We start from the raw sequence: 26,683 nt of genomic DNA, 5'->3' as shown, positions 1-26,683 counted from the left end.
TATTAGATGCATATTTATGCATTCAGATTCACACATTCACAACTTATTCTACTAATAATAAATGCTTAGATGAAGGACTTACTTTCCCACCACAGAGTTGACTTGGGTTCTTATTAGGTCCAGATACTGGTCAATCTGTGCCTAGAGAGAGAGAGAGAGAGAGAGAGAGAGAGAGAGAGAGATAAAAAGTGAGAGTATGTGAAAAACAAATGCAGAAGACATAGTCATGGTGTCTATGAATTATGTACTGTATAACGCTGCAGTCATAGTAACAAAGGTTCCATTCTGACCTGGTATTTCTTGTAGACCACAGGCATGGAGAACATCGACACCACCACTAAAGTAAGATGCAATGTAAGTAGAAAAAAATAAGAAAGAAGAGTGCATGATCAGAAAATGCAGTAGGTTTGCCATTCAAAACGGTATTCATTAACCTCTATTTCTAATTATAGATACATATACATTGTAAACATCTAAAAAGGTATCTCACCCATTATAAAAAGAGTGAGACCATTGAAGATGGCTCCCACATAGGTCAGCAACCACATCAGCACCGCAAACTTTAGTCGAACAAACACAACAAGCAGTTAGCGCACACTAACCACTTATACAGGAAAAATGATTTATACTGTATTTTTGCACAAGTACTGTAATCTAACAAGCTGAGCTAAAGCAATTGTAAAAGTGCATACTGTCTATAACACTTTTTATATAAAATATTTACAGATAAAAGTATATAACAAGAATGAGCCAATAGGGTCCATAATGTGTTAAGCTACTCAAATGTCCTGTATTCTGTTAATAACTAACTTGTGCATTATTGTTTATCGATATAAAAATGTAGCATTACCTTTAGTGAGTCCACCAGATCCTGAACCAAGAACAGTCTGCGCAGTTCTTTCAGTGTGCTGTTGATATAGTATTGGGCGTTTTCTGCATACCTCTGCATCTGATCATGGGACAATGACATTTCCACATCCAGATATGCCCTGTACCCAGGTAATAGAAAACATTGTTAGTAACGCAGTTGTAACAAAGTAATAGCATAGTAATAACATAGTAATAGGTTGTTCTTGCATCAATTGATACATCTGCACACACACTAAAACACAGAGCTGTCTCACTTGAAGGGATGTCCCTCATCTGTCTTCTGCACAGCCTGTAGCACGGACTTGTAGACTCTGAAGCTGATGGTGGCAGAGAGGGCAGCCAGGGCCAGATAGGCCACCACACTGACGACACTGAACTGTGTCAGAGAGAACAGCAGTAGCAGTATACTGCCAAACACCAGCCCACTCTGCTTCAGGTCCCGCCAATACAGTAAATCCATCGCTGGTTAGGGAGAGAGAGAGAGAGAGAGAGAGAGAGAGAGAGAGAATACATTGAAAATGAGGTTTGGTCTTTATCATGCACACATGAGAAGGTAAGGCTAGGCGGTATGACAGCAAATAGGTGTGTGTACTGTATATTGCCTGTTTAACAATGGCTTTGAATGTAGCTCATCAAATCAGAATTTAAAGTCGGAACTATCTGTTTTATAATATTAGTTTTACTGCTTTGAGTCTTTTGCTTTTTAACTCAAGTGTTGCATAACATGAAGCTGTTTTGAATGGATGCTAAACTTATTATTCATTTGTTATAAATAATTTTGTCCTTTGTTTTGCATTCATAAAGTTATAAATAACATCCAAAATAGGCATCACCTTTTAAAATATAAACCATTTATTCAATACATTTTCAGCTAATCTAATTATATTGTGATATATAACGTGACATTTATACTCTATAAAATGACTTATACCGTGATATGAAATTTTGGTACTGCCCACTGCTGTCTGTTTGTCTTTGATTGTTTTATGATCCCTTAAATCAGCATTCACTAAATGTTGTTACCAACAGTGATCTAACGACTAGTGAGTCAGTGATAGGACAATTAAAAATTATTACACAAACAGTGATAAGCAGAACCTTCAAAATCATGCCTGGGTTCAATCTGCAGAATGACTGCAAAATAAGATCCACATTATTTTTTATCATCTGCTGTCAGAGCAATAGATAACTTTCTCTGCCCCGCTCTGTCCCTGTGTCCTTAAATTCTCGGAAACACTAAATTCTGGCCAAATGACAGCATGGTGGCCACGGCAACAGACTGGAACCAGTTGCACAAATCTGGCATCTTTTGGTGCCTTTTCAAATTTTAATGTCCATCTTTAATCTCCAAGACCAAACATGAGAGTAATGCTATAATTGTGTCTCAAGCTTAATCTATGAATGGTGTACATCATGGTATACAGCATTAAATAGCAGGGTTTTACTGAGGCCAATGAACTGGAATAATTTAATTAAAATGACTCAAACACCACTGAAATCTGAAAGAGGCAGCCAAGGATTCTATACAGCCCTACAAATGCAAAACTACACAAACACTGAATATAGTTTTTTATTTTTATTGAATTGTGAGTGATTAGATATCAATTTTCACACTACTGAATCACTCCTGAATCTGAATCACAGTTTAGCCAAACACATCTATCAGAAAACTGCTCATTGTCTAAGCCCGACATCTGTCATAACTCAGTTTTGACAAAATATGTAGTTACTGTGTTCTGCCTTTGCACAGCAGTGTAAACAAGCTGCTTTTTAAATAGTTGCAAATATTTTTCCATTCCAAAGCTCTTCCCTCTGGTCTTTATTTTCCACCAATAAAATTTTCCTTGATTTTTCTGACATGTCAGAGTTAATTGTACTATAAAACATGTAAGTTTCTTCTTTAATACAAAAAGAGCCTTTATTTAAACCAAGCTGCAAAAATGACTCGTTTGGCTTTTCCCTTCTTTGTGACATCACAGACATAACTGTCTCTACAGCAAGACATCAACCCCTACTTTTAAATCATCGCACCCTTGTCCCACCCATGATGCTCAGTCAGAAAATGTCAAAAGGAGAGAACAAGACTGGCCTACCATTCCTCTTCACCAAAGGGGACTTACACAGGACAACTTCGTGTGCCCACCTGGACTATTTAAAAAAGATTTTCTATATAAACATGTAGTAGACAAACTGCTTTGACAGTTATCATACATCTCACGCCACTTTTAAAAGAAGCGATGACAAGTTACAAATTTTAAAAGGAGACCCCCATTCTGTCTTCCTGTTTTGAATATAAAAGGCATCCTGGATGCATTTTTGCACCCAACCGTGCTATTTTTAATATGAAAACAAGCACTAGATGGACGTCTTTGACCGTTTCGATGCAATTTCGGCAATATGAGCTACGTTTTAAGAGTGGTACAAGCTCAACTTTTAAAAAAGCATCTGTTCTGCTCCATTCAATTGGTGCCACTGGCTAGGAGAACTGTGTCTCATCCAGAGTAAACAGATGACGGAAGGTGTGAGATGTCGTGTCGGTGAAGTCCAGCATCTCTGCTTTGGCCTCTGTTGAAGTATCCTAACATCAGGAAATAATGACTGAAGTTTAACAAAGTTCCTGATCACATCAGTTCAGGATATGAGTGTGAGTCATATTTCAACGTGGACTGTATTATGTGTGTGTGTCATGTGGAATGTATGTGGATTGTATGTGTGTAATAAACAGTATGTGTTTTTGGCTCATATTAGCGTGGATTGATTGTGAACCAATCACAAAATTATTCAAGCTTTGCAAAGGAACTGTTTTTGAAGGATGGGGCAGTTAAAAACACTATTGGACCCGACCGAAAAACCGTAAGTATTTTCAAAGTTCCATTCATGAATGTTTGAAATGTTTGATATGTAGTTTATGGTGTTGCTGTGTTTGGGTAAACCGTTTGATACATTCGGATGCAATGTGTCGGATGTGCGTTATGTGTAAACCCTGAAATTTTGTTTTTTATTGTTGTGGAGCTTCTTCATTCACTTACAATTGAGTTTCAAATATATATATATATTTACACACTACCGGTCAAAAGTTTTGAAACACTTGACTGAAATGTTTCTCATGATCTTAAAAATCTTTTGATCTGAAGGCGTATGCTTAAATGTTTGAAATGAGTTTTGTAGACAAAAATATAATTGTGCCACCATATTAATTTATTTCATTATAAAACTAAAATTTAATTTAAAAAAAAGTTTTTGAAATTGATCACTTGGACCAAATAATAAAGAAAAGCAGCCAGTAACTGTCCAACATAGATGGGAACTTCTTCAATACTGTTTAAAAAGCATCCCAGGGTGATACCTCAAGAAGTTGGTTGAGAAAATGTCAAGGGTACATGTCTGCAAATTCTAGGCAAAGGGTGACTACTTTGAAGATGCTAAAATATAACACAGTTTTGATTTATCTTGGATTTTGTTTAGTTACAACATAATTCCCATAATTCCATTTATGTTATTTCACAGTTTTGATGACTTTACTATTATTCTAAAATGTGAAGAAAAAAGAATTATAATAAAGAATGAGTAAGTGTTTCAAAACTTTTGACCGGTAGTATATATATATATATATATATATATATATATGGCTGTATTCGAGGGGCTACACGATGTAAGCCAATCATAACAGTGGTCGTTTAAAGGAGACACTGAGGCCAAAACTGATCGTTTCAGACAGAGAGCCAGAGACAGAGAGGAAAATGATCATTAATTACTTAATTGTGACTGTTTTGGTGCAAAAAAAACATTACTAACATTATAAGTGAACCTCAGGGAAGATAATACAATTATAAAGAGTGCAAGTCATGACCCCTTTAAAATGTTGCAATGTAGCGATTGGAGTCTATAGAGATTAAACATTAAGCATCTTAACTAGTTTATAATAATACACTGATAATAGGCTGCAGTTTGCTCTAAACACAGGTATGCAAGTAATGGAGCTTCATTGTCTACACAGAGTCCTCTGATAATTTTCTTGCATGTGTGCCTGTCTCAGTGGCATAAAGGGGCTGAAAACTAGAGCATTATTTGGGGCTGTGCTAAGCTAGAGGCCAATGCAGCTTATTCAGGAAGAAAGCACTTTAGATCCTCACAACAGAATCATGTACATGCTCACTGGGATTCTTTGTGTGTGTGTTATGAAGGCGTGTTTGAGACCTCATTATGCAATAAACAGCACTTTCTAAAACACAGAGGAGTATCATGTATTATTCATAGGCACTATAATACTTGACCTCAAATTAATCAATAAACAATATTCAGACACTATGTAGTGGAATAACAAACAGAGGCTTTCGCTAAACAGTGAACTTTCTATTTATTTTTAGATGAAAAAAAAAACAACCCCACCCAATTAACACACAGTGTCATTTGCTCAAATTCTTTCACACCACGCACCTACACAAGCTTGTTTATGGGGCTCTCTGAGGAGCTCTGAGCTGAAGGGAGTGCAGTCGCCAAGGAAACTGGAGAGATGGGTGCAGTGGAGTGAGCAGTGATGCAGTTGCCATAGCGATGGAGCTTGCCCCCCCACCTCTCTTCCCCATCACCCTCCCTCACAGAGCACGCTGACTACTAGACAGAGTAATAAGGTGCTGATAAAATGATGGGGGAAGGGGGAACAGGAGGTAACAGTGTTGTGACAGACACGCAAGCAAAGACCCTCTTGCTAAGACTGTAATGCTGACATCACCATGCCCCTTATTCAAAGGGTAGACAACAGCTAACAACAGTCCGGTCCTCAGGGCAAGAATTGCTAAAGATAGCTACAATTGCTGTGAGACTGGTAGTTGCGACTCGTCACATGGAAACCTGCAGAACCAAAATACAGGCTGAAAAAAGGAACAAACATGAGAAACACCATCAAATGAGATGTAGCAAGACAGTTCTTTAAATCTATCCAATCTCAATGGGATTCATACACCTTCATGGTGATTCAAACGCTGATTCATACTGCTCTCTATTTTGTTTTTAGAACAGAGCTCTGTTATAGAAATGAAGAAACACTTCTCTCTCATGTCATGTTTAAATGTTCAGTGATTGGTTACAAATGTTATCTCAAGCACTAATAACCATACTTGGTATAGCCCACCAGATTAACACTTTCCTAATGACAGAAATAGAAAGGTAAACAGAAAATATTTCAGCAAATAAAAGTATAAATAAAGAGAGATGTGTTCAAGAGAGGGCTATATCGACCAAAATAGCACTTGTGCATGACGTCACCACTTGTGGGTTGTGACCTTATGGTGTGCATTTACTCATTTAGCCAACCTAGTCTCATAGAATGAACGTTACTATAACACAGTTTTTGCAAACTGAGTTTTACGTACAGCTTTCTACGGCTTTCTATGTTTTGCTACAGTTTCCTAGTGAAATTATCTCTAGAGGCGCTACAAAAACTGTGCGTTTTATTCACTTTCACACAAATCATGGGTACTATGGCTGATTATGACTTTATAAACACTTATTTTTTACTCTATTACTCATAACCTGATACTGTAAGTTATTATTAGGGCTGTCAATTTAACGCGTGTATAAAAATAGCACGTTAAAAAAATAAATGCAATTAATCATGTCCCTGGACTGTAATAAGGAATGTTCCTACCATTGGAGCAAAAGATTGAAGTACAACCTGTTTTATCCATGGAGCAGTAAGCGAAACTCTAGCTGTACAGAAAACAAACCACACTTATTGAGAGCAGAAAACACAAGATGAAAACACGTTCTTGCATTCAAACACTTGATGGAGAGCAAACCTGAACGCAGGGATCTCAAGACGCGAGTTTCAAACTACATTTAACTTGACACAGCGACCTAAAAACAACATGTTTTTGATGCAACACAATCGAGACACTCCAAAAGCATCCGTCTGACACAGGTGTAAATTGACACATCCTTAGACAAGCACCCATACTTCATTTTGGACTGACTGATGAATTTAGTTGCAAAATGGATTGCTGTGAACTGTAGGCCAATGACTGGCTTAAAGGTGCACTCAGTAACTTTTGTCTTTGTGTCATCGTGGACTTACATTGACACCTAGTGGCTTGGATGCAAAATCATTTAAAATCAATAGTTTTCAGTTTCAGGTACCATTGTAGAAATGTAATATACACAGTCAGCGTCAAATAACAGGACGGTTACTGAGATTAAGCGAGTAGTATGCGTCTGGTCATGTGATTCTAACATGGCAGCCCCCATGTGTGGACCCTCTCCATGTAGAATAAAACAACTTTTATAAGGTTACTGATATGACTGGAGTCTTCATTTTAATGTGAGTGGTCATGATTTCGTACATATTTTGCAAAATTTAAATTAGTGCACCTTTAAGTTAAATAATAAGGAAATAAACAATATATTTGATTCTAAAGCCAATTTTTTATTGTCTTATAAATTTTTTACTCGTGTGCCACAATAATATAATGTATTTTAATTATAATTTTTTATAATATATATATTTTATTTATAATAATTTAAATATATAATTATTTAATCATTATTGAATTATTGTTATTTGAGGGGATTTCTCAACAAATACCTTTATATGTGATTAATTTGATTTATTATTCGGCATACCATGTAATTAATTTGATTAAAAATTCGATTGACAGCCCTAGCTATCATATCAAAACACTTTTATACTCTAACGCATCATTTGAAAAATAATAAACTTTAACGCTTGTATTACAGACCCTTCTACATTTACACAATTATTCAAATGTGACTAGCTTCCACGGTAGCTCACCTGATAGAGTGTTGGTCTTTGGAGTCGGAGAACGAGCCTTGAACCCAGCCAAGGATGCTCGAAACAAAAGTGAAAGTGAAGCAAAAGTGCCATAGAAGCAACACAAAATTACGTGGTTGCTTCAGTAAATGTTCTTTTCATGTCTAATTTTCTTTTAAAACACTATTGGTCAGGTTTAGGGTAAGGATGTATGTTTGTTCACCTTTCATTTATCTGTTTGAACACTACTGGTTAAGTTTAGGATAAAGTTTTAGGTTAGGGAAGTACTCGTTTTACTCATTAAAACATCCATCTAATATTCACCTTAAAAATCTCATCTGATTATAACATAATTTCACTACTTTTGGCACCCCCTGCTGGAAATTTCACTAGGAAACTGCAGTCAAACGTGTAATGAAGCACGTCATTTTGGTTTGCAAAAATGTTGCCATTGTCACGTAAATTTCATGAGATCAGGCTTCATTTAGCAGACGCTTTTTATCCAAAGTGACTTACATTTTATGTTTTTGAGGGAATATATTGCAAAACCATAGACTGAATGCAGATTATACAGCTTTGGTAAGGTGATGCTCAATTGTATATGCATAGCAGCCTGCTCTTGACATCAGCGGGTCATACTCTCAATACAAAGAGAACACTTCAGTCAGCCTATGACAAACATTGTTACACACATCTAATCTGGATGATGATATTCTTGGCATGAGACAAGGCGACTCCAGAAAGACACAAGGCAAACAGCATTTCTCAGCTGGCAATAATGAAAGCTCTTTCAAAGAAATGTGTCACATGCTATGACATCACAAACTGATGAAAAAACAAAAAGAGTAGACTCCAGATAAACATAAAAATAACCGTTGACTGAGTCGGTACAGTGTTAAAGGGAAAAAATTATGGATGCCACAAGGAGACAGAAAGAGAATTAGATATTCACATGTTATCAGTAATTAATGGCTCTGTTTAATCACTCCTCTTGACTGGTACAACTTAGTGCCCTATATGGGATTGAATACGGTTATAGGGCATATGTGTATATTCTTACAACTGTAATATAGGTTGGACTAGGGAAATATGATCTCAAAGATGCTAAGAATGCAAACTAAGTGAGGTGCAATATATTCTTACTCAAGCATCTGCTGGTTAGCATGATAAACCCCCACTGTATAGATTAAGTATGATCCAACACCACCAGACTTCATATAAGAACATGCATGCACTGTAAAAAGTGGCAACCTGTAATTCTTACCTTCAGGAGTTATGTCTGATCTAACCCTTAAAAGTAGTTTTATTGGTGAAACCTGTATTCAGGTTGATTCAGTGATGTTAAATAATATTTTAGGCTAGAATAAAACCAGCTAATTTAGATATTACGAGACGCGTTTTATCAAAAGAGCTTTGAAAATCCTGACATATACTTTTTATAAGATATATTTATAGTGTGAACTAATATTTCTGTGTATTTTCATATATGCAGCCTGCTCTGTCATTATAAAGATCTCATTATTTTACATAACAAGCTATAATGAGTTATGATTTACCATAAGTTCCTGAAACCTAGCAAAAAAAGTTTTACAATTTCCCTTTTTAAAATGTCAATATAGTGTTTCGTGCATACAATACATATGATAAAAACTGTTTATTGAAAAAAAGAATATTTTATTAATATTGTATTTGATGTGCTGAATTGAACTGTGATACATTTCAATCCATTTTACAGACCAAGGAGAGGAAGTTGTCATGGCCAAACTCTCAAACATCTCTGAAAAGCCCAGGGAGTACTCTGATAATACCCCGATATTTACCACTGTAGCATGAATGGGCTAAGAAAAACTTAAATAACAACTGTCCTTCACAAAAATGAATTGCTGGGCTTCAGGAGGATAATGAGCCTGATGTATCAAATATGATACATAAAAAAATAAATAAAAAAAAACATGGGCCATTTTTATATATATCTATATCTATCTATCTATCTATCTATCTATCTATCTATCTATCTATCTATCTATCTATATCTATATATATATCTATCTATATATATATATATATATATATATATATATATATATATATATATATATATAGTTTGTCTAATGGTATCATTTTGTTTTGTTCCCAATCATGTCACCTGTAACTAAGTAAAGTTTTGTGTTAATGCAATAAAGCAAACAAAAATGACAGCATTACAAAAATAATTTATCCTAGTGTCCAAATATGTCTTGAACAAATGAGCTTCTATGGAATTTGCCATACATGACAGAATTGTTGGTGTGGATATTCTGACCCGCAGCCCACAATGACCACCACAAACCAAAACAGCAGAAACAACAATACATTTCTCGTACAAATTAACTACCATGAATGAGATGTGCCTTGTAAGTTTAGATAGCAAAGGTGGGTGAAAGGGGATGAATACTCAAAAATAGCACCTTTGCAATGACCTACATTACACTGTCATTGTAGTGACACCTAGCAAAATTGGAAGTGGCTTCTAAATAGGATACCTTGTAACATCTGCCTTGATCAAAATCTTAAAGATGATCTTGATCTGTAAGATCATGATCTTAGCCATATGAAACTATGCTAAGCCTTTCTGACAATTGGCACATCCTACCACTAAAATCACTAGTTTTTATATCTTGAATTCTAGGTTAGATATTTCCAGAGTAAGACTATATTCTAAATTGGAGATCTAAGTTTGAAACTACTTGAACTTTATAAGCTTATGCTGAATAACTGCTTTAGACATATGTTTGATTCTGTGAGTTTGGAAATGTACTGTATGTTGGATCCCTTAGGTTATTTGATCCAATCTTATATGGCTCAACTGTCCCCATTTTTATTAAAACAAATGGAGCTTTTACTAACTAACATATTTGTCAGTGTGAAATGTGATCAAAATCTGTTTTATGATTTGTACTTAATGGAAGAACTAGCATAGTTTGTTCTGGACTGGTACCAGATGACCATCAAGACAGATGACAGAGCCAATTTGGCGACATATACCACAGCTTGACTGAACTGCATAGCTGAGAGAACAAAGTAAGGAGAAACAGAAAATGCTGACTTAAGAGATGCTGGCACCTTTGCTGTGGTTTGACATTATAGCACACTGAATCAATACCTAGAGAACACAGATAGTACCGACCTCAAGCCAACAGGCATGACTACAGAAATAGATATCAATTGAATACACAACTCTGTTGACACAGCTGCATTCTAATGAAAAAATGTGGAAATGTGCCTTAGGTGTTTACATTTTTTAATGGCTTGATGCTGTAGGTCCAACAAAGCACTTTATCAGAAACCGCATACAAGAGTTTTCTCCACTCTAGGAAGTCACTAAATTCTGGATCCTCAATTGATCCAGATAGGGTCCAAACTATCTTAATTCAGATGTGCATTCAATTAAGGATGAAGTAATGAAAACTCTAAATCATCCTGATGCACACTGACACTTTTCAGAGCTATTCAGGGCAGTTGCATATAAGCTCGGAATTAAAACAAATCTTTAAAGGAATATTCGGGGTTCAATACAAGTTAAGCTCAATCAACAGCATTTGTGGCATAATGTTGATTACCACAAAAACTAATTTTGACTCGTCCCTCCTTTTCTTAAAAAAAAGAAAAAAAAAGAAAGAAAAACAAAAAATGGAGGTTACAGTGAGTCACTTACAATGGAAGTGAATGGGGCCAATTTTTGGAGGGTTTAAAGGTAAAAATGTGAAGCTTATCATTTAATAAAGCACTTACATTAATTCTTCTGTTTGAACTCATTTATTATTTGAGCTGTAAAGTTGTTTAAATCGTCATGTTTACAGCCGTTTTAGGGTTTGCTGACATTACATCATCATGGCAACGAAGTTGTAAATTGGATATATCTTTACACAGAAAAGGTTAGTAAGCAATTTAATAACACTAAAATCATGTTAACATTCATATTGTTTACATCTTTTGGCTATACTTTTAAAACAGTGAGTATTTTAACATTTACAGATTGGCCCCATTCACTTCCATTGTAAGTGCCTCACTGTAACCAAGATTTTTGCTTTTTTTAAAGAAGAGGAGGGACAACTCGAAATTAGTTTTTGTGGTAATCCATACTACTACTGAACCCGGAATATTCCTTTAATCCCACTTCTTACCCACTGCTCAAAACACATATCCAAATTGACCTATGTCATCAGTCTTAAACATTTTAAAGATAAAAGAAACAAAGACTGCATGCAGTAAATACTTAGAATGCACACACAATAAAGCCCAGAGACAAATATTCATCTAAATGGACCTATTTGTGTTTAGACTCTGAGCTGACAGAGATGCAAAATGCCCACATACTATATAAATAGCCAGTAGAAAGTCTCCCTCTTAAAATGTTCTAGTTTTTCGTTCCTTCTGCACCAGTCTTTTTAACCTTATACTCTAGATATTGGAGTTAAAGAAGGGACATTTACCTGGTGTCTTCCACTAGATGGATAATTCACTATGACTATACACTCCCCACCCCACCCTAAACACATTACATTCATCCTTACAAAGAATATATGATTCTGTAGAGGCCATTTTGACTGGAAGCTAATGAAAAGAGGGCCAACGGAAGTCCACATTTAAGGAACCACCTCCCCTGGTGAAAAGACCAGCTTAACCAGCATACAATTCCCATGCTGTTCTAGCTGGTGGACCAGCGTAGACATGCTGTTCACCAGCAAACCTAGCTGGTGAAGCTGGTTGACCAGCATGGTCTTACTGATGAAGCTGGTTAAGCTAGGGGACACCAGCACACTAGCATCCTATGCTAGGGGACCAGCACCCAAAACACACAACACTGCTGGTCTTTTCAGCAGGGTCAGATATGCTCAAGAGTTGACTATAGCAAGCCACACCCTACACCTCTCTCTCCATTCTTTTCTTTCATTCGCTTTCTATTCCTTCTGTTGCCTAAAGGCCTTTGTGACAGACACGGCCATGATCAGCAAAATACAAAGAAAGAGAGGAGGGGTGAGCATTTGACAGATCATTATAGAACTATCTGCATCCCAATGATCAACTGACCTGACAATTAGGAAGTCATGCATGTCATTGTGATCAAACACACCCAGGGTCTGTGAATTCAGGATGGATCCCCTAAGTAGAGGGAGGAGGGGGAGAGAGGAAGGGTGTGCCCAGCTGTCTCAGACCCCCCCCCCCCCCAGTCTGCTGCTCGTTTGCCCATGACGGCGGCAACCTCGATGCAGAAAAAATGCGGATGTGTGTCTGAGCATCCTCCAAAATTCCACTTGTACCAGCACCTCCCTTACAAGCCTTCTCCTCCCTCTCCTCCCCTTAAAATCCAACAGCCCCAATGAATCAACCCCGTATGCTTCTTTCTCCACATTTATGTCCCTCCCAAACCAGACACATACATGCATCCTAACCCTCTCCATCATTTCTCCATCCCATCGTGATCAACCCAATCTTGCATCCCCCCAGACCCCCTCCTTCCACACACACTCACAGTACCCTGGCACTTCCAGCTGCTCCAGAAGCTTTCCGTCTTGGTCGAGTCTGCGGCTGCCATGGTGCTGGCCTGCATGCTAGTCTGGGTGAGGGTAAAGACTGAGAATCGCTTTCTGCTAACACTGCTGTTACTGCCTCTCCGTTGCTCGCTCTGTCTCTTTATCTCACTCGCTCACCGGTTCACACCAGTGCATGAATAACCCATAGGAGGAGGAGACAGAGATGGGAGGGGCGGCAGGAATGGAGGAGAAAAGGAATGGGAGATCTGATGATGGTGCTGCCCACTGGTGGAGAAGATGAGAAGGATGCTTTCATTGAAGAGAGACAATGAAATGGGGAGAGGGGAAAATTATGATTGATAAAGACCACATTAAATCAAAATTGGAGTTTGTGGCTTTTAGTACGTGTATTAGCTTTAAAGGAATGTTTAGGGTTATAGCTATTTTAGCTCAATTTACAGTATTTCAGAATCAGAATCAGAATGAGCTTTATTGCCAAGTGTGCTCATGTACACAAGGAATTTTTTTGGTTTTAGGAGAAACAAGCAAGTGCACACAGAACATTACAGTGAGACACAGAATATAAAACAAGGTAAGAGTATAAATAGACATACAAAAAATAGGACATATTACATAAAATGGCATATGTGCATGTGCAAGTGGTAATCTATGTGCAAGGTAGGGGTATGTACAGTTATTTAATTAAATATGAGTGAATTTACATAATGTACATGATATATTTATTTACATTATTGCACTATGGGAATCCTGAAGGCAGTTTAATTGTTCATGTGGTAAATGGCCTGAGGGTAAAAACTTTTCTTGTGCCTAGATCCTGACGCTGAGTGCTCTGTAGCGCCGGCCAGAGGACAACAGTTCAAAGAGGGAGTGGGCAGGGTGTGTGGGGTCCAGAGTGATTCTACCTGCACATTTCCTCACTCTGGAGATGTACAGATCTTGGAGGGTGGGCAGGGGGGCACCAATAATCCTCTCAGCAGTCCTGACTGTCCATTGTAGTTTCCTTCTGTCTGATATGGTGGCTTAACCAAACCAGACAGTTATTGATGTACACAGGACAGACTCAATGATGGCTGAATAGAACTGAGTCAGCAGCTCCAATATTTGTGGCATAATGCTTACTAACACAAAAAACTATTTCGACTCGTCCCTTGTTTATTAAAAAAATAAAGAAGAAATTACAGTTTTACAGTAAGGCACTCACAATGGAAGTAAATGGGGCTATTCCATAGACATTAAAATATATAATGTAATGGCAAAATATTCCTGTTCATTGTGGGTTCATTCATACATGCAGTGTTGATTACACGCAGTGACACAGAGGAAATGCCCGCTTACTCTATCTCTGTTAAAATGATAACATGAAGAAACAGAATCTCAAAGGTCTTCCTTTATGAGAAATAAGGGCTTATGGGTTTAATCGGAAAGCCTAAAAATAATGTGAAAATATCGGAAAACAAACCCTTTTGAAATTTAACTATGCTTTTACTATAGTAATAGTAACCAAATTTTTTGGTGCAAACCATATGTGTGATGCAATTTACCACGGTGTTACTACAGTAATAAGGTGTTAGTATGGTTTTACTACAGTAATACAGTATTGTAGTATCTGTCCCACATCTGTGGTTGAACTGCATGCCAAATACTATATAAAAGTATATAAAATATCAAGGTAACTATCACTTCCCATGAGAGAATATGTATTTTTGGTATCTCATACTCTTGAATGCTGTGGAAAAGAAATACATTATTATCTGGGTTCAGTACAAGTTAAGCTCAATTGACAGCTTTTGTGGCATAATGTTGATTACTAAAAAAAATTATTTTGACTTATTCCTCCTTTTCTTTAAAAAAAGAGAGCTAAAATCAAGGTGAATGGGGCCAATTTTTGGAGGGTTTAAAAGGCAGCATTGTGAAGCTTATGACTGTATAAAAGAAGTTACACCGTGTTATAACCAGACGCCACACCACGACACGCGATAAAAGGTATCTTTTCCATGTTAATCAGAGTTTTTGTCCTAACCAGCCGTGACAAACGACGAGCGACAGGGCATTCTATTTTTGAAATGGTTTATATTTCTGCGACATTGCGCCGGGCAGGAAAGTCAACAAATGGGTCTAAAGTTATTCTTAATAACAGTATATTACAGCCGGCATCTCACTAGCCAGTTCAGAACAGCTTGATTTTGGCTGAGGGTGTCACACACCTACCGAATGTTGTGCTTGTGGTCTTGTTCTCTTCAGTGAGAGCTCTGTCACACACACACACACATGTTGGTGCAGCTATCATTATGAGGACTCTCCATAGACATATTGATTTTTATACTGTACAAACTATAGATTCTATCCCCTAACCCTAACCCTACCCCTAAACCTAACCCTCACAAAAACTTTCTGTATTTTTACATTTTCCAAAAAACATAATTTATTATGTTTGTTAAGCTATTTGAATTATGGGGACACTAGAAATTTCCTCATAAACCACATTTATAGCATAATACCCTTGTAATTACCAGTTTGTAACCTAAAAAAAGTCCTCATAACACACCTAAACCTGCCCATACACACAACAAACACACACACACACACACACACACACACAGGTTCAGAATGGCAGAGGGGTGACATATTGGATCATTCTAACTTTCTCTCCGCTTCACTGTCACGTGGAGATCGGCAAAATAACAACAGGAGTAACGCGTGAACATAAACCATGGTAACAGACTGAATCTGGAAACGATTTATAAAGAAACTTTGCTTTGTGTATGTGTGTGGTTGTGTATTTATCCCCTTGGGGTTTGCCGTAGAAAGTGTATCCCCATACGCAGCCCAAACTTCCTGTTTTAATGGGAAATTCGTCCCAAACAGGAAGCAACTTTATGGTGTATTAAAGCAAATCAGGGAGGCTGATAAATGCTGCAGAACAAAATTCAGCCATCTCAACCATAAAATGTTGTTTCTCAGCTGATAATGAAGGTAGGGCATCTAATAAACATTTAACTCTCTTTTGTTGTATTAAGACCCTGCAGATAGACACTAAAAAGGAAGGATGATGAAAAATTTATTTTCCTCTCTCATTGTTTTTTTTTTCTTTTTTGTTAGATGGGGGACAAATCCTAGAATCCTCTTGAGGAGGTTTAAATCTGGTGGTAAACATTGCGAGTTTTTTTTCCAGGAGTTATTTTGCTTATTCAGAGGCTGTACAGCAACAGCTAAATCCTCACTTGCTGTATCATCTTCTCACTCTAGCCTGCTGCAGTACAACAGTGTGTGTGTGTGTGGAGGGAGACAACATGAGGCAAGCCTCATGAGGTATGGAGAATGACTCAGCGCTCTCGGTTAAAGGAAACAGGGAGAGCTAATAGGCAAACCACCAGTCCTCTGTTCTTGTTTAGTTCCAGTGGTCCTGTATATAAGCTCCAAAAATAATTTAATATTATACAGTGGTGCACTGCGTTCCACTACGACCACAATGAAAAATTATTCAGATATGCAAATGTACAAAAAGATAAACATTATGAATGATTTGCCCCACCTAACCATATGCTATTGCATAATGCCTGATAAACAAAACACCATAAATAAAAATCATAAACAATAAATACAGACCCCTTCTTTACTACACCATGAAATCATAAGCTTTTCACTAGCTCCACATTTTCATTTAAAAATCTCAGGCTGTTAAAGACCCCATGAAATCGCATGACAAAAAATAGCCAGTAGGCTTTAGTTATGTACCATGATTTGCTACTTGCTGTTCGGTTGCAAGGGGAGGTACATTCTCATTCTAGAGAGCATTTTATTAGACAATTATTTGTCTAGTGCAACATGAGTCATCAATAATTTAGGTCCGTTTTCTTAGAAGAGAAAGACTGTAAATATGAAATGCCTATATCTCCTAAAAATACACTCACTGAACACTTTACTATGAACACCTACTCATTCGATTATCTAATCAGCCAATCATGTAGCAGCTGTGCAATGCATAAAATCATGCAGATACGGGTCATGAGCTTCAGTTAATGTTCACAAAAAATTTGATCTCAATGATTTCGACCGTGGCATGATTGTTGGTGGCAGACAGGCTGGTTTGAGTATTTCTGTAAATGCTGATCTTCTGGGATTTTCACGTACATCAGTATCTAGAGTTTACTCAGAATGTTGCCAAAAACATCCAGTGAGGGGAAGTTCTGTAGATGGAAACATCTTGTTGATGAGAGAGGTTAACGGAGAATGGCCAGACTGGTTTGAGCTGACAGAAAGACTACGGTAGTACTTGGCGATATGGCCAAAAAAATGATCAAGATCGTTCGATATCGATATTTATCACAATGTACATTTCATTCCATTAATGGGGCGGAACTGCATTCCATGTTTGTTTGACCTCAACAATTAAACATAACTTGTTTGTTTACAAGTATACTCCAGAGGGTAAGCTAACTTTAAAATACACTCAGCTTAGGATTGAATCCTACATAAGGTGTGTGACCTCTTTTTTATCAAATGTAGCCAATTTCATCATCTTCAGCTGACGTTTGACTCCACTGAAAGACTTTCTTGTGACGTTCCTCATTCCAGCTCAGTAGGTGGTGGTAATGCACCATAAGTTGGACTGCCAACTGCCAATAAACATCACAAGAAGAAGAAACACTTTCTTGCATGTGACAGCGATATGGAACATGATTTTTTTTTTTTTTTTTAACTACATAGTACATAAATAAAAAGCAATGGTGTTGATGTCGGAGTTGCTGTTGTGTTCAGTCAAGAGCTGTATTATATTGTCAGTGCTGTCTTGTTCGTTACACAACGATATTAAATTAGCCAGATAGTTTGCTGCTAGATACAGATAGTTTGCTGCTAGATAGCGGCTACTGAGCCTCATCAGGGCCCTGAAGGGGAAGCCTTCAAGGTTAGCATAGAATAGCATAACGCAGTGGTCCCATAGACATTCTATGGGAGTTACACTGGCGAGGAGACAAAATGCCATTCTTTTTTAATGGATGTCTATAGAGGAGATGCTTCAGTGTGAATAAACTGCTTTTGTGAGGAAACAGTTCATCACTTCACAAACAGACAACCTGTCCGCTAATCTCTAACATGTTTTACACTAAACAATCCTTTTGGAGTGTACTATGTGTGAAGTTCGTGAGATCACAACAGCTCATGAGATGAGCGTCCCCGTGACAGAGTGTGCATCAGCCAGGTACAGTTTCAGTCTCTCCCCCTTAGATCAGAACATTTGCACAACTTATAGAAGATACGCTGACCACACAGAGAAATGCCAGTTTCGGAGTTTGTAGTTATTTACATGATCTGCTTCCATATTATTTGAACTTTAATAAAGTTATAACACATTAAATATAACTGCATTTAAGATGTAACGCCAGAGTGTTTCCTTTAAAAAGCTCCGGATCTGCTTATTCTACAACGAGAGTGCTTCTGTATTTACTTTTGTATTTTTGCATTATACTTCCCTCATACTTTGCAATCTACATCACCTGAAGCTGTCTGGAAAGTTTAGAGTGCATCTGGATTGTGAGCTGTTTTCTTCCTCTCCTCAGTCAGGCGCGAGCTGCAGTGCTGCTCTCACGCGTCATCATTAGAGTTTAATGTGATCTCATGTTACGTTAAATGAGATCAAACGACTATTAGGCAATGAAAATGTTTGTTGACAGTTTTTTATGGTCGACGTTGTCGATAATGTCAACTAATCGTTTCAGTCCTAGTTGGCAGATTGTAATGAGACACTTCAGTGCACAGAACTCACAGCATGTTCATATATGTCATGTAATAGATAACAGTACCTGATCAATTTATCATGCAAAATAACTGCAGCTGGCTATGAATTATACATCTGATCTCTAAGGCTACGTCCACATTAATCCGGATACATTTGAAAATGCCATTTTCATTTTCGAAACGCTCTTTGTCCACACTGGCGTTTTCAAGAATTTTCAGAAAGTTTCTCATCCTCACTGAAATGCATGATAACTCTTAAATCCCCTTACAGCATATGCAAAAAATCGCCATTCCTTTTGGTCTGAAACGCAATTGTTCTCATGTTCCATTGTCGAACAGCAATTCCAAGTAAACTTCCTGTTGCCTTTGAAGTAAAGCAATGTGAAGGTTGTACAAAGTAACATTTATCTTTAACAACGCTATCAAAGTGAATATCAGGCACAACAACGCTGCTACAACATGGGCTGCCATCTTGATTGTTTTGGGTTGAATGGATCACATGACTGCGTCACATGACAACAAATATTTCATAGTTTTTGAAAATCTCTGTTTTCCCTGTCATCACTAAAACGCGAAGACAGCGTTTTTAAATGTATCCATTTGGGAGAGCGTTTTCAAAAAGCTCAGTTTTCACTGTCAAAAACGCTGTCTCAGCGTGGACAGAAGGCCAAAACTTAGAGAAAAAGATGCGTTTTCAAACTAAAATGTATTAGTGTGGATGTGGCTTAACAAACAAATCAAACAAACCAAAAAAACAAAACAACAACAAAAGCTGTATGAACTTCTAAATGGTCTGCAGCAAATACAAATGCATTACAAATCCAAACAAAGCCAGTTAATATGCATGATGTCGGTGCCTGAGGTTCCAGTCATTACACATGGAAAGCCAAGAGGTTTAAAAAAGTGAATAATTGATAAAGACAGAATGAAGCAAAAAATAAACTAGATAGGCTCACATGAATAACAGTTTGTTTTTCCTATTCCAAATCTAATGATTAATCACCAGTTTACCTCTAAAATGTGAAATGACCTTGCTTGAATTTAGAGTTCTAGTGTTTTTAACAGGTTTTCAAAAAAGCTTATTCCTCTAAACACATAGTTGCACAAGATTATATTAAAGGTCATTTACAGAATTTAAAGGGATAGTTGATCTAAAATTGAAAATTCTGTCATTATTTACTCACTCTCATGTCATTTCAAGCCTATATAATTGTCTTCCATGGAATACTAAAGAAAAAGTTAAGCAGAATGTCCAAGCTACTCTCTTCTATTCAATAAGAGTAGATGGGGACCAGGGGCTATCAAGCTACAAAAGGGCAAGAAAGCACTGGTTTGCAAAACCAGTCTGAATGATTCGTTCACAAATTGGACTGATCCGATCAAGTCTTTGACTCAATGACTGGTTGCAGATGTTCTTAAGTTAACAGCTCACTAGAGGGTTAGATTCTGTATGAAAATGCCTTAAATTTCAATCTGTTTCTCAAACAAAGCAGCCATATTTCTTCAGAAGACTTGGAATATAGTGCAAAAAATGTATGGACTACTTTTATAATATCTTTATGGTGCTTTTTTAGAAGCTTGAAAGCTCCAATACCTATTAATTCTAATTGCAAGGAAAATATCTACCATTACATTATTAAAAATTTCTCTTTTTATATTAACTGAAGAATAAAAGTCATACAGGTTTGGAATGAAATAAGGTTGAGAAAATAATAAAATAATTCTTTGGGTGAACTATCCCTTTAACTTGATCATTTCGTGAGAAGTGTGTTTTGTTTGTGCTTGTGAAGGATTTGATGTCAGTAGGTTTGACTGAAGCAAAAGAAGCAGCTTCAGTAAAATAAGACTTCAAATGGATTTCTTGAACGAGGACATGAGGACAATTTGAAAGACGTGTACACCCCCTCCCTTTTCTAAGAATGACTAAGCATCGCTGTACAGTGCCGTCAAAATATAACCCTGTAGCTCCTGTCTGACTCAAATACCATGACAAACACTCTGAGATTTGGGGAGGCAAACCAGTAAAGGGAATATATTTTTAAATACGATTAGCAAAATCCCACATGTAAACCAGCATCCACTCATCCACCATTCTTTAGACTAAGCTCTTTTAACTGTGAATGAAAAAAAAAAAAATAATCATTTGAGCATTTTGAAGCTGAAGTGGAATGGAAAAGTGCTTACATGGAATCATGCAACAGCTATGTAAATAATTTTATAGTCCTAAAAATGTATTGTATGTATATTTCCATGCTCTACTTTTATTCAAACACACATTAAAACAGTAATGCATTACATCCCCTCTCCAGACAATGGGATAACAATGGGGTGAAACTGAGACAAAGACTGTACATGGTAAACTGAGCCCTCTGCTGGAGGAAAAAAGCAGTATGTGTACATGCTGTTGCAAGAGTCATCTTATTTCTAGAGGCTTCGGTGAGACACTGATTTTAAAAGAGGAGGGGGTAGAGGGGGTGCGGTCAGACACAGGCTGTGGCACCATATCTAATTTGCAGACTACCACAGATACATACATTATCTATGGTTTATAATAGTGGAATTTTATTTTTATGTATATATGAACATTGACAATTGAAATTATAATTATATTAGTGTTACATAACAGGGTTTATAGCTGTGCAATTCCTTTTCTTCCCACTGCATCATGGCTAAGTTAACACAAGATGGCATCACTCACTGGCCATCCAGAGCAAACGTAACAGACAGATATGAACCTGAACCAACTGGGGATAATTTATTGTTCTGAACTCTACAAACGCAGCCCAGCCCAAAGCTAAGGCATTAATAAAAGACAGTAAGTGCCTTGTGTGCTGTGGAAATATCACAAACAAATGCCATACCTATCCAGTAATACGCACAATGTCATATATTATTTATTTATACAGTTGGTAATAGCATCACCAAACTGAATTAATGAAAAAAAAAAAAAAACATTTGACACGAACACAAGTTTCCCCCATCTCTTATTGGTGACAAACCGTTAGAACCGCCCAAACTCACACCAGTGGTGGAGCCAATGTTGCTGTGTTGGCCTGGTCACATGTTTCTAAAACATAAGATGGCAAGGGAAGAGTAATCCATATTTGTGAAGGGATAGTTCGCACAAAAATGAAAAATTCTTTCATCATTTACTCACCCTCATGCCATTCCAGATGTGTATGACTTTCTTTCTTCAACAGAACAAAAAGATTTTTAGAAGAATATCTCAGCTCTGTGGGTCCTTACAATACAAGTGAATGGTGGCCAGAACTTTAAAGGTCCAAAAGCATATAAAAGGCAGCATAAAAGTAATCCATATGACTCCAGTGGTTAAATCTATATCTTCAGTAGTGATATGACAATTGTGGGTGAGAAACAGATCAAAATTTAAGTCCTTTTCTTACCCTAAATCTCCACTTTCACTTTCAAGAATCTTCCAAAGTCACATGTGGTGTCTGTTTAGTTTCACTTTCACATCTGAAAGTTAAAGTGGAGATTTAGAGTAAAAAAAGTCTTAAATATTGTTATGTTTCTCTCTAACTCCTATCATATTGATTCAGAAGATATGGATTTAACCACTGGAGTCTTATGGATTATTTTTATGTTGGACCTTCAAAGTTCTGGTCACCATTCACTTGCATTGTTAGGACCTACAAAGTTTAAAATTCATCTAAAAATCTTTGTTTGTGTTCTGCAGAAAAATGAAATTCATACACATCTGGAATGGCATGAGGTTAGGGTTGGGTTATAGTTTCTCTGACCAATCAGGTATTGCTTACCTCATGAATATAAATTCCTCTTCTCCTCTTCTCCATCCTACATTAGCCGAATAAAGATTAAGGCAACATAAATAGAGTCAACTCAGCAACATAGCCAGGTTTTTCATTCTCAATTTTTATGATTCACTTACCGCTGGGATCTTTTCCCATTATTGAAAGGGAGAGAGCAATGAAAATGCTTTCTATAAATCAGCTGGTTTTATAATGCCAAGTCAGCCACATCTTTTCAATAATTATTTTTCTCAGTTTCACACAATATAGTCCCACTGAGGTCTGCTGAGTATTAAAGACAGAAACAGCAGATGCTGGGAGCAGCCAGGTGTGAAATAAACACATTCACCTAAAACATAAGCAGCACACATCTAAAGGCACAGGGGATTATGTGAGAAATCTTGTAAAGTTGAAAAGCATAATTAAAAAAATACAGTAGTGTCCAAAACTCTAAACCACTGGTGAAAACGCTTTACAAATTATATTATCAGCATAACAATTTGAGTGAATAGTGAAATTTAAAGATTAACATGAATTTCAGGTTTTTTGTTGTTGTATTTTTGGTATTGCTTTCATCAATATCACAAATTTTCTTACATTTGAGAAATGACCTAGAAATAGTGCAGTTTAAATGAAGGAAAAATACCAGATTTTCAATGTGACCTCAGACTTTTGGACCCCACTGTATCCGTTAACAATTTCTGATACACGTAGGTAATATATGGCTCATAAAGGCATTTACATACCTTTTCACGGCGAAATTCTGGTTAATATGGCGTGGATGGACGTTAAACGCATAAGAAAACCAGCAAAAATCGAATTGCTGAGCAGCCTTTTTTAATACTGCACTTTATACTCAGTGAGACTAAGAAGAAAAAAACTCACCACTAAAATTATATCCTTGTCCATCGTGAATATTCAGTTTAGCTGTGTACAAAGCAGCGCCCACACATAGCTCTCTGCCAAACCATGCAACTTCCTATTGGTCAATGTTGCAAATTCGCCTGTTAAAGTTCACCAAACTTGAATTCCACGCGAAATCCACATTCGTGTGGATTCCCACTGACCATACGTTTCCACTGGTGCGTTGTGAGCAAAGGTGAGCGAATGTCAATTCATTTGAATGGAAGCCGAGCTCCATGCTCGTGAGGAGGATTGTGGGATTGACAGCGGTGCAGAGCAAGCTATTCCCTAGCGTTGTGAGCGACTTTGAGCGGATTTCTTCCGTGCCAGTGGAAACGCAGTGTGAGATGACTGTATTTCACCATGCGAAGGCATATGTGACCATGCCTTAATAGTTTAAATACTACAGAGGCCTGTTACTTCATATGAATGATTTTCTGGGAAAAATGATTAATAGATAATGTTTTCTTTGAGTTTTCTTCTAGGGGTAGGGTTATAGTGTCTGTGTAATTAGCTTTATATAAAAACAATAGAAGTCCTCATCTGAACTTCACTCACACCCACTCTCCATTCTTCATCTTTTTTTCTCATGTAGACACCCATATGAGTACTGATATGATTCTCTTGTTAGTAGTTGAATAATTCACTTCAATTAAATGAGCTTTCCCATAAATAATATTAGGAATGTATCAATTTATCAAATGACTAATGTGGGCTGGCCTGTGCACGTCCAGTTTTATAACTGGATGGGCTGGTTCTCAAGGAACTAAAGCATTGAAATTTGTTTTCCTGCTGTTAAAGCCAAAAGGAGTTTCCTTACAGGGTGAGGCAATCAAGTGTAAGTCTGTTTTTATTTTAATTTAAGTGTATCATAGGCATCTGGCCTTGAGAGAAGTGTTCCATAATTGTGAGACTAGAATTTAAATTTCTCTCAGAGATCTCGATAGTATGGAATAACATGAGTTAGTGATAGAAGAGTTTCCCTTGGTGTAAGCCCCATCCTATGGTTCAGCATCAGGATTCTCGCTCGAGCCATCAGAACCTGGAAGGCGATGACGACAGGAGAGAGGAGCTTACCCTCCACAGTAGGACGGGGCCTAAACTGGTGGTGTTGGGGTGGCGATGGTTGAAGCAATATGGCGTAATGAGCAATGAGACAGCTGTGTGACACTATAAGGCAGAGGCTAGATCATGATTGGATGAGATGCTGAAATTGAATGAATGAATGCTAATGAGTGATGCTACTACAAGTCCTCTGCGAGAATTACCGCTTAGGCTTCCATTACTAAGAGACTAAAATTTGAAGAGTAACTTTAGTAGTTACATTTAAATGGGCTATCATATGAAGAATGCAAACCTTTGATTATATACTGTAGTTCAGGATAGTGAAAGTTGTAATTGCTGTGGTGAACACACATTTACCTTTCTCCCTGATTAGACCCTGGAAGATGGCAGGTGGTGCAGTCTGTCTGTCAGATCCCCTGCGGGCTTGACTGGACCGTCTCCTCTCTCCTTTGTGCACCTCCCCAAGAGGATGCTCCACCTTCAGCTCTGGCAGGCTCGGGCTTGGGACGGGGGTCATTGTGCTGGGCTTGGGCTTCTCCTCCATGCTGAGTGCCTTCTGTTTAGAAGCACTGGTAGGGGCAGGAGCTACAGGAGAAGGTGTGGGAGTCACAAGGGGTGCTGTAGTTGCAGGAGTGGGAGTTGTAGGTTTTTTTACTGTCTGCGAGTCCTCCTTGAGGCCCTTTGCAGTGCTGGAGATGAAGTCGTGGCTCAGTCTTTTGGGACTTTCCTCTCCGCAGGACTCCAGAGCCAGTTCACTGTCAAGCTCTGCCTCACGTTCCTCCCTCAAGATGCTATACTGCATGGCAGGACTAGAGGCAGAAGTAGTAGCAGAGACAGGCGCAGCAGACTGGACGGGCAGTTTGGGAGGTGCTGTGGCTTTTTGAGTGGTGCTGGGACTCTTACTGAAGCTCAAGTACCCAGAACTGGGAGCTTGTGGACTAAGCTCCTCAGACACTAGCTCAATCTCTGAGTCGCCAGATTCTGCACCACTACCCTCGACGTCTTGGGAGGAAGGAAGCAAGGCAGGGGAGCTGGAGGGTTTTGGGGGGGATGTCTTCATCTCAATTGGGGAGCTGTCTTGTTTGGAGGCAGGCGTAGAGGGTGAGGTGAGTGACACTTGAGTTTTGTCATTGGCGGAGCTCATTATATTTGCTTCAGAAGCCTGGACATTTGGATCTGACGGAGAGTCAGACTCTTCTTCTATGAAGAAACAGAAAAACAAAAAGAGGGGGAGGGTAAGAGTGAGGTTTTTGCTGAAGATAAGGTGTCTTGTGGCCATCTGCTCTGCCAAGGCATCCCACAGTGTAAGAAAGGGGTGCACCGATTGATCGGCCACCGATCTAAATTGGCCGATTTTCTTCTTATATTTGTGATCTGCGATCAACCGATCATGCCTAGATTCAGGGCCGATGTTTTTTGCAACACACAGGGAATCACACATACAATGCTACTCTAATAAATGAGCACTTGCTCAGCCCTGCAAGCATGACAGTGTGGCCTCTGGAGGGTGAGTTGTGTGAATATAAACTGGCCCTTTTCTAGAGTCATTACGATAGTAATTCTGACTCGCTGCACAGTGAGAGCAAAGAGAGTATGAAGATACTGGAAACGGGTATCAAAATGAATAAAACAACAAATAAACATGCAAATACAAATCTCAATATACGTGATGTATGAGTCATGACGATCAGACGTTGTGTGGAGCGATAGATACTGTTTGAGCCATCACAAGCGCTTTCAGCTTCACTCCCTTCAACATGAGCGCTCGCTGTGTCATTTAGGGCTGGGCGATAAAACGGTACTGATAATTGTTGGGAAATATTTTTTTTTATATATATATTTATATATATAGATGATAAACTTTTGAGTAATTTTCGATATTTAGCCTATGTTCTACATCTAGACGATCGGATCAGATATGTGTCACAATAAAACGAAAGCAGTTTGGCAAAGTTATACACACAACTAGCTAACTGAATCATAGTCATGGAATCAGCCTGTTAGAAAGTATTAGCTGGCAGCCCTGCTGTCATGTAAAT

General features: G+C 37.8%; 1 protein-coding gene across 2 annotated transcripts in view; it reads right to left on the bottom strand.

Annotated features, from left to right (window-relative positions):
* The window catches only part of LOC127409786 (reticulon-1-A-like), a 53,404-nt gene that overhangs the window by 1,044 nt on the left and 25,677 nt on the right, over positions 1-26,683 (bottom strand). The window contains exons 3-8 of one of the 2 annotated variants that reach the window (XM_051644605.1): positions 25,002-25,844; positions 1,125-1,332; positions 851-989; positions 491-560; positions 291-337; positions 83-141 (exon numbers count right to left, since the gene is read on the bottom strand). In XM_051644605.1, the coding sequence (XP_051500565.1) occupies positions 83-141; positions 291-337; positions 491-560; positions 851-989; positions 1,125-1,332; positions 25,002-25,844 (1,366 nt within the window). Of the gene's footprint in view, positions 1-82; positions 142-290; positions 338-490; positions 561-850; positions 990-1,124; positions 1,333-13,153; positions 13,322-25,001; positions 25,845-26,683 lie in introns of those variants that run through there. The other variant, XM_051644606.1, reaches the window with a different exon arrangement.

Source organism: Myxocyprinus asiaticus, chromosome 19 (assembly GCF_019703515.2).
Source record: "Myxocyprinus asiaticus isolate MX2 ecotype Aquarium Trade chromosome 19, UBuf_Myxa_2, whole genome shotgun sequence".
Classification (NCBI taxonomy): domain Eukaryota; kingdom Metazoa; phylum Chordata; class Actinopteri; order Cypriniformes; family Catostomidae; genus Myxocyprinus; species Myxocyprinus asiaticus.
The sequence above is the reverse complement of the archived record's forward strand: the minus strand, read 5'-3'. Positions and strand labels throughout refer to the sequence as shown.